The following is a 16,331-nucleotide window of genomic DNA, read 5'->3' as shown; positions in this document are numbered from 1 at the left end:
CCCCCCTGAGGCTCCGCTGCAGGAGGGTGTGCTTGTTTCGCCACGAAAAGATAAAAACCGCTGAGAAGCAGCAGCTCTCCGGTCGGGGCGAGGGATGCTCAGAGTGTGTGTGTGCAGCTGTGCACGCGCACGTGCAAGCAGTGTGCGCGAATTTCTGGAGCGCACGGGAGCGTGCAGGCATCCGGCGGGTGTGCGGCGAAGGCGTGGGAGCCGCGGCTCTGGGCTCGGTGAGAACCCCGGGCTTGTTCATCGGAGTCTGGGCCGTGAGGCCCGTGCGGCTGGTGGCGGAGGAAGCGGCCGCCGCGGGGGCGCAGCCCGGGGCCCCGTCCCACACCCGGGCCTCCAGGCCGGACTGGCGGGTCCAGCCTGCGCCGGGGAGACCGGCCTCAGGGAGGGAGGGAAGTGCCCGGAAGGAGGCTCCCCCAACCCGCCACACCCCCCATGGCCCTGGCGGGCCCCTGCACGTCCGCACCCAGGGAAAACCCAGGGCAGGAGCCCAGGAGAGGGACGAGGCCCCTCTGTGTTCTCCCCCTGCCCAGACACCAGCCCCCCTTCCGGTGGGCGGGACGGGATGGCTGGCCTCCCTGTGGGCCCGGGGCCTCTGTGTTCACACCCGCCGGGCAACCCTGCGGGCTCTGCCCCTCCACCCCCAGCCCTGCCCCCTGCTGCAGCCTGGGCCTGGACTCCTGAGTCACTGGGCTGGTCTCACTCTCTGCCATTGTCCTCGGGGGAGGGGCGGAGGGGGGAGGGAGGGAAGGCTGCCTTTTTGGTTTCTCTTCCCTACTTGAAATAAGACCAATGAAGGTGTTCATCACCTAAGGTGGGCAGGTTTTAATGTGGATCCCAAGGCAAGATTCAAAGGGTAATATTTGTTCAGTCCCAACCTTGTCTGAGCAAGGAGGTGGGGAGCAGATCACGTGTCCCCTGGGGAGAATGTTCTGGGCAGGGGGAACTGCGGGTGCAAAGGCCCTGAGGTGACCACGCCTTACCCCTAGCTGCTGTCCATCTCTATTCATAGAAGGGCTTGGCCCTGTCGCTGCTGAAATTCTGCCCCTGGGCCCGCAGTGGGGTCTCAGGGCAAAGGGCCCGGCTGGCCCTGCGGGTCCCCACCTCCCAGCTGCTGGGTGAGGCTCCCTGTGGGTCCTGCCCCAGGATGCTCCCCAGTGGGTATGGGAGGAGCCAGCCCCTTCCGGAGGAAGGCTTGTTTGGGCTGCCAGGCTCCTGGGGCTGTGGGGGCGCAGGGGGGGCCAGGCAGCAGGTGCTGCTTCTAACAGCTCTGACCGGCTGCCAGTAGCCCTGAAATCCAGAGCACATCTGTGTTCATCAGTTGGCCGACAGATGGGCCTGGCTTCATAGTTTTGGATTCAGTTAGACTCAGGGCTGCCGTGAACCCATGCGGAGCACAGGTGTGAGCAAGGCAGCGTCCTGCAGAGGGGGGTGGGGGGTGTAGGGGAGACTGTTAGCGGAGCGGGGTCGGAGGACGGCGACTGACTTGCTCAGGCGGGAGGCCCTCCAGGTGCCCCTGGGTGAGGACCCTCGGCTTGTACATGCATTTGTCTGCAGATTTTGACAGAAGCTTCTTGCAAAGCACGGGCCACTGTGATGCCCGGTCGCTCCTGGCGGCGATAGCAGCCTGGCCAGTGGAGATAACCGGGAAGGAGGCAGAGCAGAGCTGGGCAGGGCCAGATGGCCGGTGTCGCGGCCGACTTTCCCACCAGCAACTGCTTTTGTTATTTAATCGTGTCACAGGCAGGAAAGGACCCGCCCCGTGCCCAGTATCTCTGAGGCCACCTTCTCGGCTGGCCGGGGGAAGTTCCCAGGAACCACGATAACGCGGCCGGATGTGGCCGGGACTTCACAGCTCCAACCAGGAGCCTGCAGACAGCACCCCCCGCCCCCCAGCAACTGTTCGAGATGGGAGACTGAGGTGCCTCGGCGCCCGGCCACAGCGGTGTCCTGTGGCCAAGGCTCTCCAGGGGCTGTCTCTGCACTCGGGGCTCCGCAGAGCCTATCAAACGCCTTGTCACCCCAGCACCAGCTGGGGAAACTGAGGCCCGGGCAGTCATGGAGGCTGCTGCAAATCCAGGACGTGCAGCCGGGCTGTGGGCACAGTGGCTGAGTGTGCAGCCTGGCCTGCTGATCCCTCGCAGCCCCGATGGCCCCCGAGGCCTGCGGCACCTTCTGGGGAACACGAGCTTCTCCAGGCGTCGCCAGCCCGTCCGTGGGGCCCCCACGACTGCAGCGGCTCCTGAGGACTTGGTCATGGGGGGGCTTCGGGAGCAAGCTCCTAGCTGCGGGGCTCCGGGCCCGCGCACACCCACAGCCTCCTGGGACCAGTACAGAGGAGCCCATAGTTCACATCTTCATTCACTCATTCATTCACTCATTCACTCAACAAATACCCATTGGGCACCTGCTGGCGTTTCAAGAACAGCTTCGGGTGCTGGGATGTTGGGGTGCTGGGGGTGGCCGGGATGAGACAGGCACCTGCTCGCCGTAAACATAAAATAAATGTTTGGTGCATGAACGAAATGAAGATGCTTCGTTTTAAAAGAATTTCTCAGTGCAAACAGTGCAAGCTGACCTCTCTGGGCCCGTAGCTCATGTCAGGTGCACACGTGACGTCACACAAATCGGCACGAGGCTCCCGGCCACCCCAGGAGGCGGCCATTGCCGAGGGCCCTGCCGTGGTGGGACGGCGCGGTGGGGGCGCGAGAGGGGCCTCCGGGAGGGCGCCACCTGGGACAGAGCGAACTGCCACCTCAGCTCCCCACGGAGCCCCTGGACCTGAGGGCGGCCTCCCAGCCGTCCGCCCAGGAAAGGGGGGGAATTTGCACCCCTGGAGCTGCTCCGAGCGCCCGGCAGGGACAGGCCCCTGCGCCCGCCGCCGCCATGCCGGGGTCCACATGAAGGGCCTGCCCTGAGGCCCAGGGCACCGGCCCCCCTGGACAGACCCACAGCCTCCCGCCACCCGGGGGCCCAGCGCCAGCCGGGCCCAGGCCTGCGTCCTCCCCTCCTAACCCACCTCTGCCCCGGCCTCAGAGAGGCTCCACCTCCCCTTCCGGGTCCTGCCCCTTCCGCCCTCTCCAAGCCCGTGTCCCCGCTGTCCCAGGCGCCCACGGCGAGCTCATGCGCTCCCAGAGACGAGCGGCGCCAGGGGTGTTCCCGCGTAGCGAGGCGCAGCCGTGTGACCCTTCGGCCAACGGGCTGGAAGAGGAGACCTGCCCAGAGGTTCTGGGAAAGCTCATCCTCCCTGGCTCCTTTTCTCCCTTCCTTGAAAGCGATGGCCAGAAGTGGTGACAGTCGGAGCTACAGCAGTGATCTTGGAACCATGAGGCAATAAGCCAGAAGGCACCAGGCCCACACACAGTGGACGGCAGAGCAAGCGTGGGAGGAGCCGAGGCACCTGCCGCCGCCGCCTCCCCCGGGCTGCCAGGGGATTCAGCGCCTGTAGTAGGGAAGCCCCTGTCGGCTGGATTCTCTGCTACCTGCAGCCAAAAGCATCTCAGGAAAATACAGAGCTTTGTGCCTATGAACCCCTGGGCCTGTCGGGGCCCCGCAGAGAGAGAGCGAGCAGACGGGGTCAGGACAGCGCTGCGCTCCTGGCCACGTGACCGCGGTGGCCACTGAGCCTCCCCGCCTGGGTTTCCGTTTCCCATTTGAAATTGGGGAGGGTCCTCCCTGCAGCGGCCAGCAGAGCCCTCCAGCCAGGACCCACGCCCTGGGCCTTCTCTGAGGCTTTGTCAGCTAATCACCGATGACTCCAACTGAGTGGTGGACGCCCTGGGGGAGGGGATTCCCTAAGAACTGGGCCAGAGGCCAGCGCGGAGGAGAGTGCGGAGGGAGGCCTGTTCTGGGCCTGGAATGCTGAGCTCCATTGGCCCTGCTTCCCCGGGGGACAGGGAGCCAGTGAGTGCTCTGGAGCGGAGGCATCCCTCCAGTCCAGGCTGAGCATTGACCTGCTCCTGTCTCCCTGGACTCCCGGGCATCTCTGAAGGTCCGCTGTGAGGGGCTCAGTCTGGGGGGCGGGAGGGGGCGGGAACTCTGAGGTCCTTGTGTGGCCAGGGCCGCAGTCTCATCCCTTCTCCCCCAGGAAGAGCACCCGGTCCCTCCCCCGCCTGGTGGGAGCCGAGAGAGAGAAGACGGAGCTGCCGGTGTGCAGGAGCCCCGCCTGGCAGATGGGGAAAGTGAGGCCCGGCCGGCAGCCTCCCTCCCTCCCCGCCTCCCGCCGAGAGGCAGCTGCGGGAGGAGACATATGGCCCAGATTCCCGGCTTCCAGGAGACCTCACCTCCCAGCTACTCCCGGGGCTGAAAATATTTACATCCAAATATGTCCCGATGTGCCATTTTCTTGCCTCAAGCCAGCCTGGGAGTCTGTCCTCACCGCCTGGGAGGCAGCTGTGTCCGGCTGGGGAAGGTGTGCCGTCTGGGGGAGCTGACAGCAGTTTGCAAGGCGCCCCGACTAAGGAGCCCCTGGGGGCGGGATGGGGGGTGATCTCAGGGTTCTGAACCACGATGAGCCAGAGCCAGACCTGCGGGGGGCGCGGGCGGGACTTGGGTTTGCTGCCCGGTCCCCAGCGCAGAGCACAGCCCCGCCCAGTCAGTGCACCACAGGACAAGCATGTGTGTGGAAGGCGGGTGCCTGGATGGCCGGGAGCCTCCGCACGGTGCGGGGGGCCACCCCACCCTGTGAAACGGGGTAACCAGTGACCACAGGCACGTCCCGGCCGTGCCCACAGCGCTCAGGGGCCGCTGCAGTCCCCGCGGGGGGGGGAGGGGGAGCTCGGACCACAGCGCCGCGTCCCACTCCGGGCTTCCGCAGGCCAGAAGGCCAAGTCCAAGGTGTCGGCACAGCCACCCTCTGCCCAAAGCGTCAAGGGAGGAATGGCTGACCCGCGTCCCCTCGAAGCTCCTATGGTGAAGCCCAGAGCCCGCATCTCAGAATGTGACAGGATTTGAAGGCCGGGCCTTTCCAGACGCGGTTGGTGACGCGGAGCTGCTGGGAGGCGGAGGTTGGGACACGGAGACGCAGCAGACGTCCCGGCGTGAGGTCCCCAGCAGCCTCCGTCACGGCCCGAAGCCCGGGAGCGACCGAGGCGCCCTTGCATCGCTGATGGGTAGATACACTGCGCTCCATCCACACAGGGGAGGGCTATTCGGCCCCAAGGAGAGCGAGCACGGAGAGGCATGGAGGAGCCTTAAACACAGGTTAAGCGACAGGAGCGAATCCGAGAGGCCGCGCTGTGAGTCCGACCACACGACATCTGGGAAGGGCAGCACCGCAGAGCCCGCGAGAGAACCGCAGGGCTGGGGGGGCGGCGGGTGAGCCCAGGGGACATTAGGGGCCGAACATACCCTGTCTGGCATGTGATGATGGAGACACGGGTCCAAACGCGTGTCCAGACCCACAGGATGGCCAGCACCAGGCGTGCCCCCAAGGTGACCTTGGGCCTGGGTGGTGACGCGTGTCCCCGCAGGCCCCCCGACTCTAAGGCACTGCTCCGGCAGGGGCGTGGGGGAGAGGGAGGCTGGGGGCGCAGATGGCACTTGGGAAATCTCTGTACCTTCCTCTCAGATTTGTTGTGATTCTAATCCCGCTCTAAAAAAATAAAGTCTATTTTGGGGCGCCCGGGGGGCTCGTCGGTTGACCATCTGACTGTTGATTTCAGCTCAGGTCACAATCCCAGGGTTGTGAGATTGAGCCCCGCATCAGGCTCTGCACTGAGTGAGGGGCCTGCTTGGCATTTTCTCCCTCCCTCCCTCTCTCTCTCTGCCCCTCTCCCCTGCTTGAGCACGCACTCTCTCCCTAAAATAAAAAAATAAAATAAATTTTTAAAAACATAAAAAAACACAAAAATCCAGTTCCATGGAGCCAATTAATAATAAACTGTTTATCACATCAGAAAGTGACACCTGCTATTTGAGAAAAACAAACCTGGAAGGGAGAGGGGAGGGGAGGGGAAGGGAGGGGTAGGGAGGGGCTGCAGGGTGGAAGGCAGGGAGCCTTTCCAACAAGGTGGTCTGGAAAGGTGAAGAGAGGGAAGGAGGGGTGAGCTGCGGGCACAGGGGGAGGGAAGGGGGGGGGAGCAGGGACAGGGGGAGGGAAGGAGGGGGAGCTGTGGGCACAGGGGGAGGGAAGGGGGGAGCTGCAGGGACAGGGGGAGGGAAGGAGGGGGAGCTGTGAGCACAGGGGGAGGGAAGGAGGGGGGAGCTGCGGGCACAGGGGCAGGGACATTCGCGGGGAGATGGCACTTGGGCGAGGCCCTGGGGCCCTGAGCCTGGGCCGTGCATGGAACAGCACATGGACCAGAGTGAGTGTGGGCACTGAGGCGGCAGAAGGGGCGGGAGAGCCTCTCTCACAAGACTCCTGGTCCCCCCCCACCCCAGCCCTCACTTGTGAGCCTCTGGACCCCAGGGGACTGAGGTTGACTGAGTCCCCTGCAGCCTTCCTGGGGTTTCTGGGTACCCAGGACCCCCAGATTCCCTGCCACGGATCCCAAGGCCCCCTCCGCAGGAAGGGGGCTGGGTGAGCCTGGGGAAGCCAGATGGGGGGGAGAGGGTGGACATGGGGTGGGGCCGGCTTCCGGGTCCTGAGTGACGGGTCTGTCACGTTCGGTGATGATGTGGGCACGGGAGCGAGTGAGCCGGCATCTGTCCCCCCCCAGGGGCCCCCACCCCCACGATCTTCCAGTTTTTTCTGAGAAGTCCCTGTGCCTCAGCCCCTCGCCGAGCACCTCCTGGGGCAGGGAGGGGGCCTCAGGGACCCCTGAGGGTGCAAAGGGTGGGCCTGGGCCTGGTATGCAGAACTCCATCAGTAGCAGGAGGTCCCAGAGCCTCAGGGAGCCCCCACCCCCATGCTGGCAGGGTTGACGGTGCTGATGGCTGGTCCCGCAGGGGTCCCGGGCCACACCTGGACTCCTGCCTCTGCACCTGCGTCGGGGCTTGATGAGAACAGAGGGTTCTGCTGCCTCAGCTCTGTGGCCCAGAGCGGACAAGAAATGTGACAAGGTGGAACCAAGGTTAAGGAGACCTAGTGAAGGTCACAGAGCCTTCTGGAAGTGGCCAGGACACAGAAATAAACGCAGAGTGAATAGATGCCACGTCCATCAGGGCTGCCTTAGTTTCCACGTCCAGAACATCGTTCAAACTAGCATTAACAGTGGGGAAGTTTTAGTGCGGGTAACGCTGACATGCAGGAGGGCTCCAGGCATGGCTGTATCCAGGGGCTCAGTGGTGTGGTCTGCATCTGGTGCTCTAGCTTCCGCTCTCCTCGTCTCCCCCATTCCGGGCTCGGTGGCCACCGCAGCTTCAAAGTGAGCCCATCGCACCCCGACCTGGGAAAATGAACCCCCTGCCACCTCTGTGGATCTGACTTGGGGGACGGCTCCTACAGGTCGCCCTGGGCCCTGGGCCCCTCCTGTGTTGCTGGGGGCTGGCAGCAGCACAACTGCAGCCCCCTGGGGCCCCCAAACGAATCAGAAGAAGTGGGTGGGAGGAGAGCCAGCGCCAGGGGTGTGATTCAGCAGGTCCCAAGGGCCCGAGAACTTCTGACACATTCCGGGGGGGTGCGGACACTGGGGGCCTGGGCCCTGCACTCCGCCCTGGGGCGTGTGCACCCCACGCCTCCCGAGGCGTCTGGGGTTGGGATGAACAAGCACAGGCAGGGGCCCGTCATCCGGGGCCACGGGGGCCACGGAGCAGAGGCACGGAGTTTCAGCAAGAAAAGTCTGGGATTAAGGCAGAGCGTCAGCAACAGCGGAGGCAGAGGGGCCGCTGCTCTGGCCCAGGTGAGCCGGAGCCTCGTGGACAACACAGCCAACCTCCAAACCGCAGGCCACGCGAGGAGCAGGAAGCAGGCGACCCGCTCGGCCCCAGGTCACCGCGGCCGACACCCACGGGCGTGAGGAGCGTCCACGAACACGGAAACGCCAGATCCAGGACACGCCGCCTTCGGTGGGAAGTGTTGCCGTCGGGGGACTGAGCGCTTGTGGGCGTCGTGGTCTCTAGACCCCTGTGTGCGTTTGAAACAAATGTTAATACGAACTTAAGTGCGTCAGAAGCAGAGAGAATGTAAACTATAGAAAAGTTCTTTCTAACAAACAAGGGCAATTTCCAGCGCAAGGAAAGAGCGTTTCCACAGACGTGGTTGGGGCCACACGGCCTCTTCAGAAGAGCCAGCGCCTGCCACACAGGCCTCTGGGGAAGGTCAGGCCTCGGTGTTTCTCATGCTCAGGACTCTCCGGATCTTTCTTGCACCCGAACAGCCTCACTCCCTGTGGCCAGGCCTGGCTGGGGCCTCCATGGGCCCCTGCCCCACAGCTGCCTGGAACAGCTCACCGGCAGGGACCCTCCACTCGGAGGCCCCTGAGAAGCTCACCCCAGCTTCAGGGGCTGTCCCTACGAAGGCTGGCGGAATGTCCCTAAGCTCGGAGGGCCTGGCCACCGTCTATACTTGACAGCACCCCACCTTGACCTTGCCCATCATGAACTGCTTACCAGCTTCTTTTCCCCATGCTGGTGCTCCTCTTTGGCTGGGTCTACAAAATTCCCAGGCTGCAAGCTATATAGGTAGAATGTTCTGGAAGATTCTAGAAGGTCAGCTGGTGCACCAGAACCAATCTTTTACCCTTTTAACCTGTTAATCCCAAAGAGGACAAAAAGGGCAAACGAGGAAAACGAAATCCGTGCCCCTTTGCATTCTGTCCTATTGTTCTTTCTGGATCAAACCTACTGCGTCCGGCCTCCTGGCCTTGTGGGCTCAGTTAGAGCCTGTTGCTGAAATGGGGGGCGGGGGGGATGCAGTCTTCTCTGCAGGCAGGGCAGCTCCGCCTGGGGAATCAGAGAGAAACCAGGACCCAGGACAGGGGCCCAGCAGGGTGACTCACTCCACCCTCCACCTGCGGCTCCTCAAAGGGAAAGTGGCCTTGGGGAGGGGGCTTTCCCCACTTGCAGCATGGCCACTCAAGGGAGCAGGGTGGGCAGCACCCCAGGACCCCGAGGAGGCCACTCTGCAGTCCCAGGAGAGTCAGGTCACGCGAGGGTGACACTCTTCTGTCTGTGGTCGGCTTCCTCCCCCCGTTTGCTATTCTGTCGAACGGGCAGCCTTGCCTGAGCTTGATGCTCCAGGAGGGGCAGGGAGGCCCAGACGGGGGTGGGGCTGGGGGTCCTCGTCACAGCAGGACCCTCCCCCCCGTTCCTCTGGTCACCCTCTGGGCCTCCCCCGACCCAGCCTGGGTCTCACGCCTCGGCTGGCGGCTTGACCTTCCTGAGCCTGGTGGCAGGGGTGTGACCGGCTCCAGTCTGGTCAGAGGGGACTGCGCTGTCGTTCTGTCACGTTGGCATCGTGTCCTTCCTCAGCCTCTGCCCTCTCTGGGGCTCAGCCCCACGTCCCCCATGTTGCTCATCGAGCAAGTGGGAGAAGACTTGCCCAGTTGACGCAGCGAGCGACCAGCTCCCCGTGCTCCGCAGCCACAGGCCACCGAGCCGGGCCCCTCCCCCATGATCCGGGCTGCAGGGGCCACCCTGAGCGGCTGGGCCGGGCTCCCCCCGTTAGCACACGGCGGTCCTTGAGGCATCGACCCAGGGTCCGGGGCCCAGGGGTCCACTTCCCGGCACCAGCCAGGGAGCTGGGAGTCGGCGGGGGGTCAAGGAGGGCAGACCATTCCGTCTGCCTCCGTCGGAGCTGCGCGGAGCAGAGCCCCGAGTGGAGCGAAGGTGAAACTCATACCAGGGCAGGTACAGATGGGGGGGGGTGGGGGGGCGTTGAGACAGGGGCACGGCCATCCACCCCCCACCCGTCAGACGTGGCTGGAGCCCGGCGCCATGTGCCAGGGACCCGGCCATCGCCTGGGAGAGCGGGCCCCAGCAGCCACAACCCGATGACCCGAGGCGCTAATGCTGTGATGGGGCATCCAGGGGCTGTGGCCGCACGAGAGGGGTGCTTCCTGAGGGGCTCTGAGGAACGTGTAGGAGTTCGGGGAGGCTAGGTTCTGTGGGAGGAGCTGGGGAACGCTGGCGGTGATAGAGGCACCTTGGGGAACGGTTCCGCGTGAGGGAGACTCACACCGAGGGGACAGGGCAGGGCATGGGCGTCCCCTCAGTCACCTCTGAGGTCTGGCCTGTATCTCGAGGTCAAGGGCAGCTGCTGCAGGCCTAAGAGGAGTGGGCACCACAGTGCGGTTTGGGCAGGTCTGTCTGCTGTGGTGTGGGGGTACGGGGGCCACGGGCTGGGGCAGGGGGAGGTGCCCCGGGGAGGGGTCTCTGACAGGTGCAGAGAGGAAATCCTTCTCCCCGGACGCTGTCCCGGACGGGGCTTTGCTCATTACACAGGACAGAGGAAGGGTCCACGGGGCTCAGTTCAGGCAGAGCTTCTAGGGACGACATGTCCCGGGAGGTGGGCACGGCCGGGCGGCGGTGGGGCGCTCACGCCTTGCCCTGAGCGGGCCCTTCCCGGCTCGGGGTCTCACCAAGACCACCAGCAGCCCTGACGGAGCAGGATCCGGCCGTGAGTCGTTTCGCTGAATCCTCACCACCCCCTGCGCGGCGGACACAGCCACGGAGACTGCGGCCCGAGCGCAGCCAGCCGGGACGGCTCGTGCGGGTGACCCTCGAGGCCTCTGACTCCGGAAGCCCCCCCGCGGCAGCTTCCCCAAGGCTGGAAGGCCCTGGCCGTGCTGGGGAGGGGTCTTCAAGATAAGGCAGAGCAGGGGGTCCGGACCAGTGGTCAGTCCGCCGACCTCTAACCAAGACTTAGCATCCTGTGTGGCCGGAGCCCCGGGCCTGCGTTCAGGCACCTGCTGGTTTGCAGCCGCAGCGGCCGGAGGGCCGGGAGGTCGCAGGGTCCCACCTAACGGGTTGCACGGCACTTCAGAGCGCAGTTAACACCGTCCCTTCTTCAGACTCGCGGTAGAAGAAAGCATACGTGCTACTACGTTAGACATTTTGTAACGTTTTGGCGACTTTATTTGAATATAATGGGCTTCCGTTATAAATCTACAAATGCATTTATGTTCTCAAAAACATTATTTTGAGAAAAGGCCCAAGGGTCCCACCACCGAAGGGGCCCAGGGCAGCTGAGACAGCATCACGCCGCCCTCCCCGCTGCCGGTAAGTACGCGGGCCCTGGCCCTGCCCGTGTGCGCAGCTTCCACGTATCTACCCAGCCACGCGCCTGGTGCCTTCCCGGTGGCTCTGAGTTTGCCCAGTGGCACCCTGAGCTGGGCAGTGGTGGGCAGGGCAGGTAGCCCTGGGCCGGCGCTTCCGTTCTGCCCTGAATACGCACGCGGGGCAGCTTTCCTGCCCCGTCCGTATTGTCCACCGCCGTTTGGCCACACCTCACTCAGGACCTGAGGCAGAGACTGGCAGCCCCCTGGGCTCTGGGATACAGAGTACTGGCCCCGCTTGGAGCTGCCCACACCCCGTTCTGATCTGTTTGGGGCTTATATCTTCCTGTGACTTATATCTCTCTTTCGGGAGCTTTGCAACTAGAGGCATCACCTCTGAGGGCCCCAGTCCCTCCTCTGTAAATAGAATCATCCTCTTTGAGTAGAATCGTGTTTCCACTGATCCACTTGTCCATCCATCCATCTACTCATCCATCCATCCATCCATCCATCCATCCACCTGTCTATCTTTTCATCTGTCCACCCACCCACCCTCCCACCCACCCATCCATCCATCCATCCATCCACCCAGCAGTCATGGGGGCTCCTAAATGCTAGAAGAGGAGACAGAAATAAGACGCTCCACCTAACAGGCTTCCCTGCCCACCTCCAGTATCACCCCCAGCCCCCACTGGCCTCCCTCTACCTCTCTGGCCATCCCGCAGATTCCTGAAAGCCTGGAGGTGAGGCTGCCTCAGGCTCGTCTACAAGAACGTTCTCCCCCAACAGCCCCAGGTGCAGCTCCTAACTGATCCTTCAGACACAGCTTCCAAGACACCTCCCTTGAGCCACGTCTATTGAGGACTTACTGACTGCAAGCAGGGCACCTGTGCAAGCGCCTCGTGGCCCCCGTAGGTGTTTGTAGGGGAGGGAGGGAGTGGGGGCGGGTCAGACGGCAGTGGTCTCTGGCCCGGCGCCCCACCCCCTCCCGCACACCCTCCCTGCAGCCACTTCCTCCTCAGCTCCTTATCTCCCAGCCGGCTGCCCAGCTCTGAAAGCCACAGCCAACGTCTGCTTCCCCACAAGCACCAACTGCCTGGCCGGGGAGAGTGGGGGGGCTCAGAGCAGGGCCGGGGCCGGTGCCCTTGAGGTGGCCGTCAAGGGCCAGGGCAGCCCCCACCCCTGCTCGTGGGCAAGTGTCTGCTCCTTCCAGCCCATCCCCCATTGGGCCTGACGGCCAGAAAACCAGGCCAGACACGAGGCTTCTTCCCGAAAGTGGAAGTGCCCCATGGGGGGGGGGGGTCCTGCAGGTGCGAGCCCTGAACATCTGCCCGACCTGGGGGTGGGGGCTGCCCACCGGGTGCCGACCTGCTGCCTTCACAGGGGCCCCTGCCCCCGGTCTTTCTCTGCCAGCTCTGAGGGGCCTGGCCGTGTGCAGCCTAGAAAGCAGCTTCAAGGGCAAGGTCAGGAACGCTGGCACATGCGTGCTGACCTCGGGGCGGGCCATGCACAGGGCAACCCCCCCGCCATCATCACCCAACACCCAGGAGGGGACCGGCCAGGTTGGGCCTCAGACCCCCAACCCGTCCTGAGTCAGAGCCCAGGGAGCAGAGAGGAGTGCCGTGAGGACGGTGGTGATGCCCGGGCACCGGCTGGCTCACGGGACCCTCTTTTCCACCTGAACCCTGGGGGGGGGGGGCGGGTAGGACGTGCACGGCACCAGTTCCAGAAGGGCCCCCAGGCCGCTGTGACGGCGGTGCGCTCTGGAGGAAGACCCTGGGAAGCACGGGGAGGGGGCTTACGTCTTGCTGGGCCCCCATGCACGGCTTGAAGTCTTCACCACGTGCAGGCATCACTGAAAACCTCAATTCAACGGAGTGGAAATGGCACAGAAAGAAGCCTGTGCACCTGCCCCGGCTCCGCGGGCCTCTCGCCTTCGGCCTGTTTGAGCCGCTGAGCCTGCAGCCGTGATTGGGCCCCAAGGGAGCCCACTGCGGGGCCCAGTGCCTCCTTCACAAGGCCACCTCGCCTGCTGTCCCCCCACGTCCGTGGCTGCCTTCGTACGTGGCCTCTTTAGTGCCTGTGATGTACCTGGCACCCTCTTAGCCGAGTGTCGAGTGGGGAGGGGGCTCTGAGGATACAGAGGGACTGAGTGGTCACCAAGGACTCTGACATGGCTTCCGGAATCCCTCAGATGGGAGAACAGGTTTAATCCCCCCAGCAGATTCCCTCCACATCAGCCACTGTCCTCGCAAGGTCCCAACGGGAAGTGGGGAAGGGGGTCCCTGAGGAGCCCCCAGTCAGGAGGCCGAGCTCGGGGGGGGTTTCTTGCCAGGCCTGCAGCGGTCCTCCGGGGAGGGCACGGGTCAGGAGAGCCCCTGCAGGTGGGGGCACGGGGGGCGGCCGGTCAGGACACGCAGGCAAGGTCTGACCCCAGGGCAGGGCCGACGCCCAGGGGAGCGGCCCCGGGACAGGGGGCTCCAGGGAAAGCCTGGCTGAGGGCAGTGGGGGAGGCAGCGCCAGGCCCAAGGTTGGGGGCGCAGGTGGACGGGGCACGTGGGCTCGGCCAGCCCGGACACAGCCCCCTCCCCTCCCCCGGCCCCGGTCGGGGAAACACGCCGGGCTGTCCGGCTCCAGGTGGGTGTGGTGTCACCAGGCCGGCGGTAGGAGGAAGTTGTTGGAAAGTGGGACCGGAATGGCCGCGAGGGAAGCCGGGCAGGGCCGGGCCCAGATGGTTCCTGTTGAGGAAGCGGTGGGCCAGCTGCGGGCCGCTCCCCGGCCCCCGGCCCCTATCACAGCGACACAGCTGGCTGGCTGCCTGCGGCTGCGGGGAGCCCCCCCATCCCCCCCCCGCGCCTCCCCAGTCCCGCCCTGCATCACATGAGCCCCTGCGGCCTCCCGCCCCCTCCCCAGGCTGGCGGGCAGCGGCTGGCGGGAGGCTCGGAGCTGTCTGGGGTCGGAGGCCTGTGGCTGCAAGAGAGCCAGGCCGGCCGTGGCCCCTCGTCTTTCCCTCGAGGCCCCGCGAGGTCGGGAAGGGCGCGCGCCGGCCCCCCGAGGGCTGCCCACCTGTCGCGCGCAGCACCAGGACCAGCACCGCCTCCCGGAGCCGCCTCCAGCCCCGCGTCCCGGCGTCCCCTGTGCTGGAGAGCAGCTGCCCCGCGCCCCAGGGTCCCAGGAAGGGCGGCCCAGGTAAGGGGACGGCGGGGGTGGCCGGAGTGCGACATCTCAGAGCTGCCGCCTGCCTGGCTCTGTTGACAGCACGAGCCAGCGTGTTGACTCACCTCAGACCCACACAGCTGGGACAGGTGGCCCCGGAGGACCCGGCAGGTGCCGGGCGGGCGCCCCACCCTGAGGCAGGTGCTGGGGGTGCGCCTGCCCCGGCCCGGCCAGGAGGGGCGGGGGTCCGTCTTCCTCCACGGGCAGGGTCCCGGGAGCTGGTGAGGAAGGCGGCGTGCAGTGCTCTGGGGAGGACCCGAGACCTGGGCTTGGATGAGGCCACAGGGAAGAGGGCCTGGACCAGGGCCCCGGGGTCGAGTGATGGTCGAGGACTCAACCCCAGTACCCACCGATGGGGCATCCTGGCAAGACCCCTTTGCTTAGGAGCTGGTGCCAGAGAGAAGTGAGGACGGGGAGGCCTCCCCGACCCCCGTGGCCCCCACCACAGAGCCCCTGGCTCATCCCAAGATGGGGGGGGGCACAGCCGTGAGCAGGTGACCCCACTCTCCAGCCCGCGCCACGTGGCCACACTCTGAGGAGCCTTTGGAAACTTCCAGAGCTCACGGCCCCAGGCCCCACTGCTAGAGCGCTGGTGCCCGGCACCCCGACCCAGGGGCGTCCCTGCCACCTCTACGGAGGCCGCTTTCCCCCACCGGCTGCCATGCAGGCCCCGAGGGCACCTGAACCCAGGTGTGGAGGAGCCCGCCTTGAGGCGCGGTGGGGAGGGGGACATCTCGCACGTGGGGGACTCCACGATGCCTGCTGGGCGGGGCAGCTTGCTGGCCCCCGGGACACGGCCACCCTGCCCCTCAGGCTGGTCAAGTTCCTGATGGCACCGCACAGCCCTCCCTTCCCGGGGCGGCCCCCCCACCGCCCGCCCCCCGCCGCGTCCTCACCTGCGCCTTGGCTTCCTTGTGGGCCAAGCCTGTCCTGTCCCCTGTCCCGAGGCCTCGGGGGGAGAGCACAGATGGCACGCGGTCTGTGTTGTGTCTGGACGGGGCGGGGGCGCTGGCGCGAGGCCGGAGTTTGAAGCTGGGAGGTGGCAACCCCACCACGGTGCTGGCTGGGCCGTGGGCCCCCGGGGCCGATCGTCTCCAGCAGTTTACCGACCTGCGGTCACCGTGCAGGCCAAGCTCACTGCTCGCTGGGGCCCCAGGGCAGAGGCATCTGGGCAGGTGCAGTGGGCTGGGGGCGCACGTGGGCACAGGCTACTCTGGCTTCACCAGCTCGCAGCCGTCTTCTCTTCCCCGCGGCCCCGCAGCACGGCCCTGCCCCTCAGCCACCCCGGCCCCCCGTGGCTCCGCAGTGCTGGGGGGACCCTCCGGGAGAGCAGCGGGCCGGCTGGGGGAGCTCTTGGGTGTCTGGGATCTTGGGGTCTAGGACGGCCTGTGGGGAGCTCGGCTCCACCGTGCAGACCCCAGAATATGTTCAGTGGCTCTAAAGTATGGGAAGAACAGCGGTAGGTGATACCTTCTGAAGTGGGGGAGTGGAGCCTTGTCTGAGAGCGGACACCTCTGAGGTGGCCCTGGCTGTCCTGCTTGGCAGGGGGCGGGCCCCGAGGTCGGGCAGACGGCGTGGCCCCTCTGGTGGCCCCACCCTTGCAGGCCCCGGGCAGGTGCCGAGCAGCCTCGCTGGGAGCCCGGCACCCTCAGCGGCCCTCTGTGGCTGAGGACCGGGTCGGTCAGGACCCCAGGTGACCCCGCAGTGTGGTGGACCCGCTCGGGGAGGGGAGACCTGACTGCGCAGTGGCAAAGAGTGGCTCCCGACAAAGGAGTGTTTACCCCGCTCAGATTTATTAGGCGCCTACTGTGTGTGCAGTCACCTGTTCCAACAAGGCCACTTTGCAGACGGGGGACTGCAGGTCACGTTGCCGCACCCGGGACAGAAACCGGAGACGGGAGCCAGCACCCCTGGCAGAGGAGGCCCGGGGCAGAAGCACCAAATCAGTCCGATTTAGCCTGAAGCAGAGGCGGCCGGAGGGTATCTCAATGTGACCTCCCCTTGGGGGGAAAC

General features: G+C 65.5%; 2 protein-coding genes across 3 annotated transcripts in view; both read left to right on the top strand.

The window, feature by feature from the left end:
- LOC120227844 (collagen alpha-1(I) chain-like) overlaps window positions 1-16,331 on the top strand; it is a 28,957-nt gene that overhangs the window by 9,508 nt on the left and 3,118 nt on the right. The window contains exons 5-15 of the mRNA XM_039225874.1: window positions 51-557; window positions 1,019-1,124; window positions 2,151-2,336; window positions 3,113-3,296; window positions 7,394-7,900; window positions 10,471-10,670; window positions 12,516-12,664; window positions 14,016-14,128; window positions 14,182-14,291; window positions 14,526-14,660; window positions 15,864-15,994. Coding sequence (XP_039081805.1) covers window positions 51-557; window positions 1,019-1,124; window positions 2,151-2,336; window positions 3,113-3,296; window positions 7,394-7,900; window positions 10,471-10,670; window positions 12,516-12,664; window positions 14,016-14,128; window positions 14,182-14,291; window positions 14,526-14,660; window positions 15,864-15,994 — 2,328 coding nt within the window. The remainder of the gene's footprint in view (window positions 1-50; window positions 558-1,018; window positions 1,125-2,150; window positions 2,337-3,112; window positions 3,297-7,393; window positions 7,901-10,470; window positions 10,671-12,515; window positions 12,665-14,015; window positions 14,129-14,181; window positions 14,292-14,525; window positions 14,661-15,863; window positions 15,995-16,331) is intronic.
- CBFA2T3 (CBFA2/RUNX1 partner transcriptional co-repressor 3) overlaps window positions 14,048-16,331 on the top strand; it is a 79,553-nt gene continuing 77,269 nt past the window's right edge. For both annotated transcript variants that reach the window (XM_039227718.1, XM_039227712.1), the window contains exon 1: window positions 14,048-14,291. The gene's annotated coding sequence lies outside the window, so the exon portion shown is untranslated. The remainder of the gene's footprint in view (window positions 14,292-16,331) is intronic.

This window comes from Hyaena hyaena, unplaced genomic scaffold, assembly GCF_003009895.1.
Source record: "Hyaena hyaena isolate Hyena2069 unplaced genomic scaffold, ASM300989v1 scaffold_1, whole genome shotgun sequence".
Lineage (NCBI taxonomy): Eukaryota > Metazoa > Chordata > Mammalia > Carnivora > Hyaenidae > Hyaena > Hyaena hyaena.
This window is presented reverse-complemented; position numbering and strand designations above follow the sequence as displayed.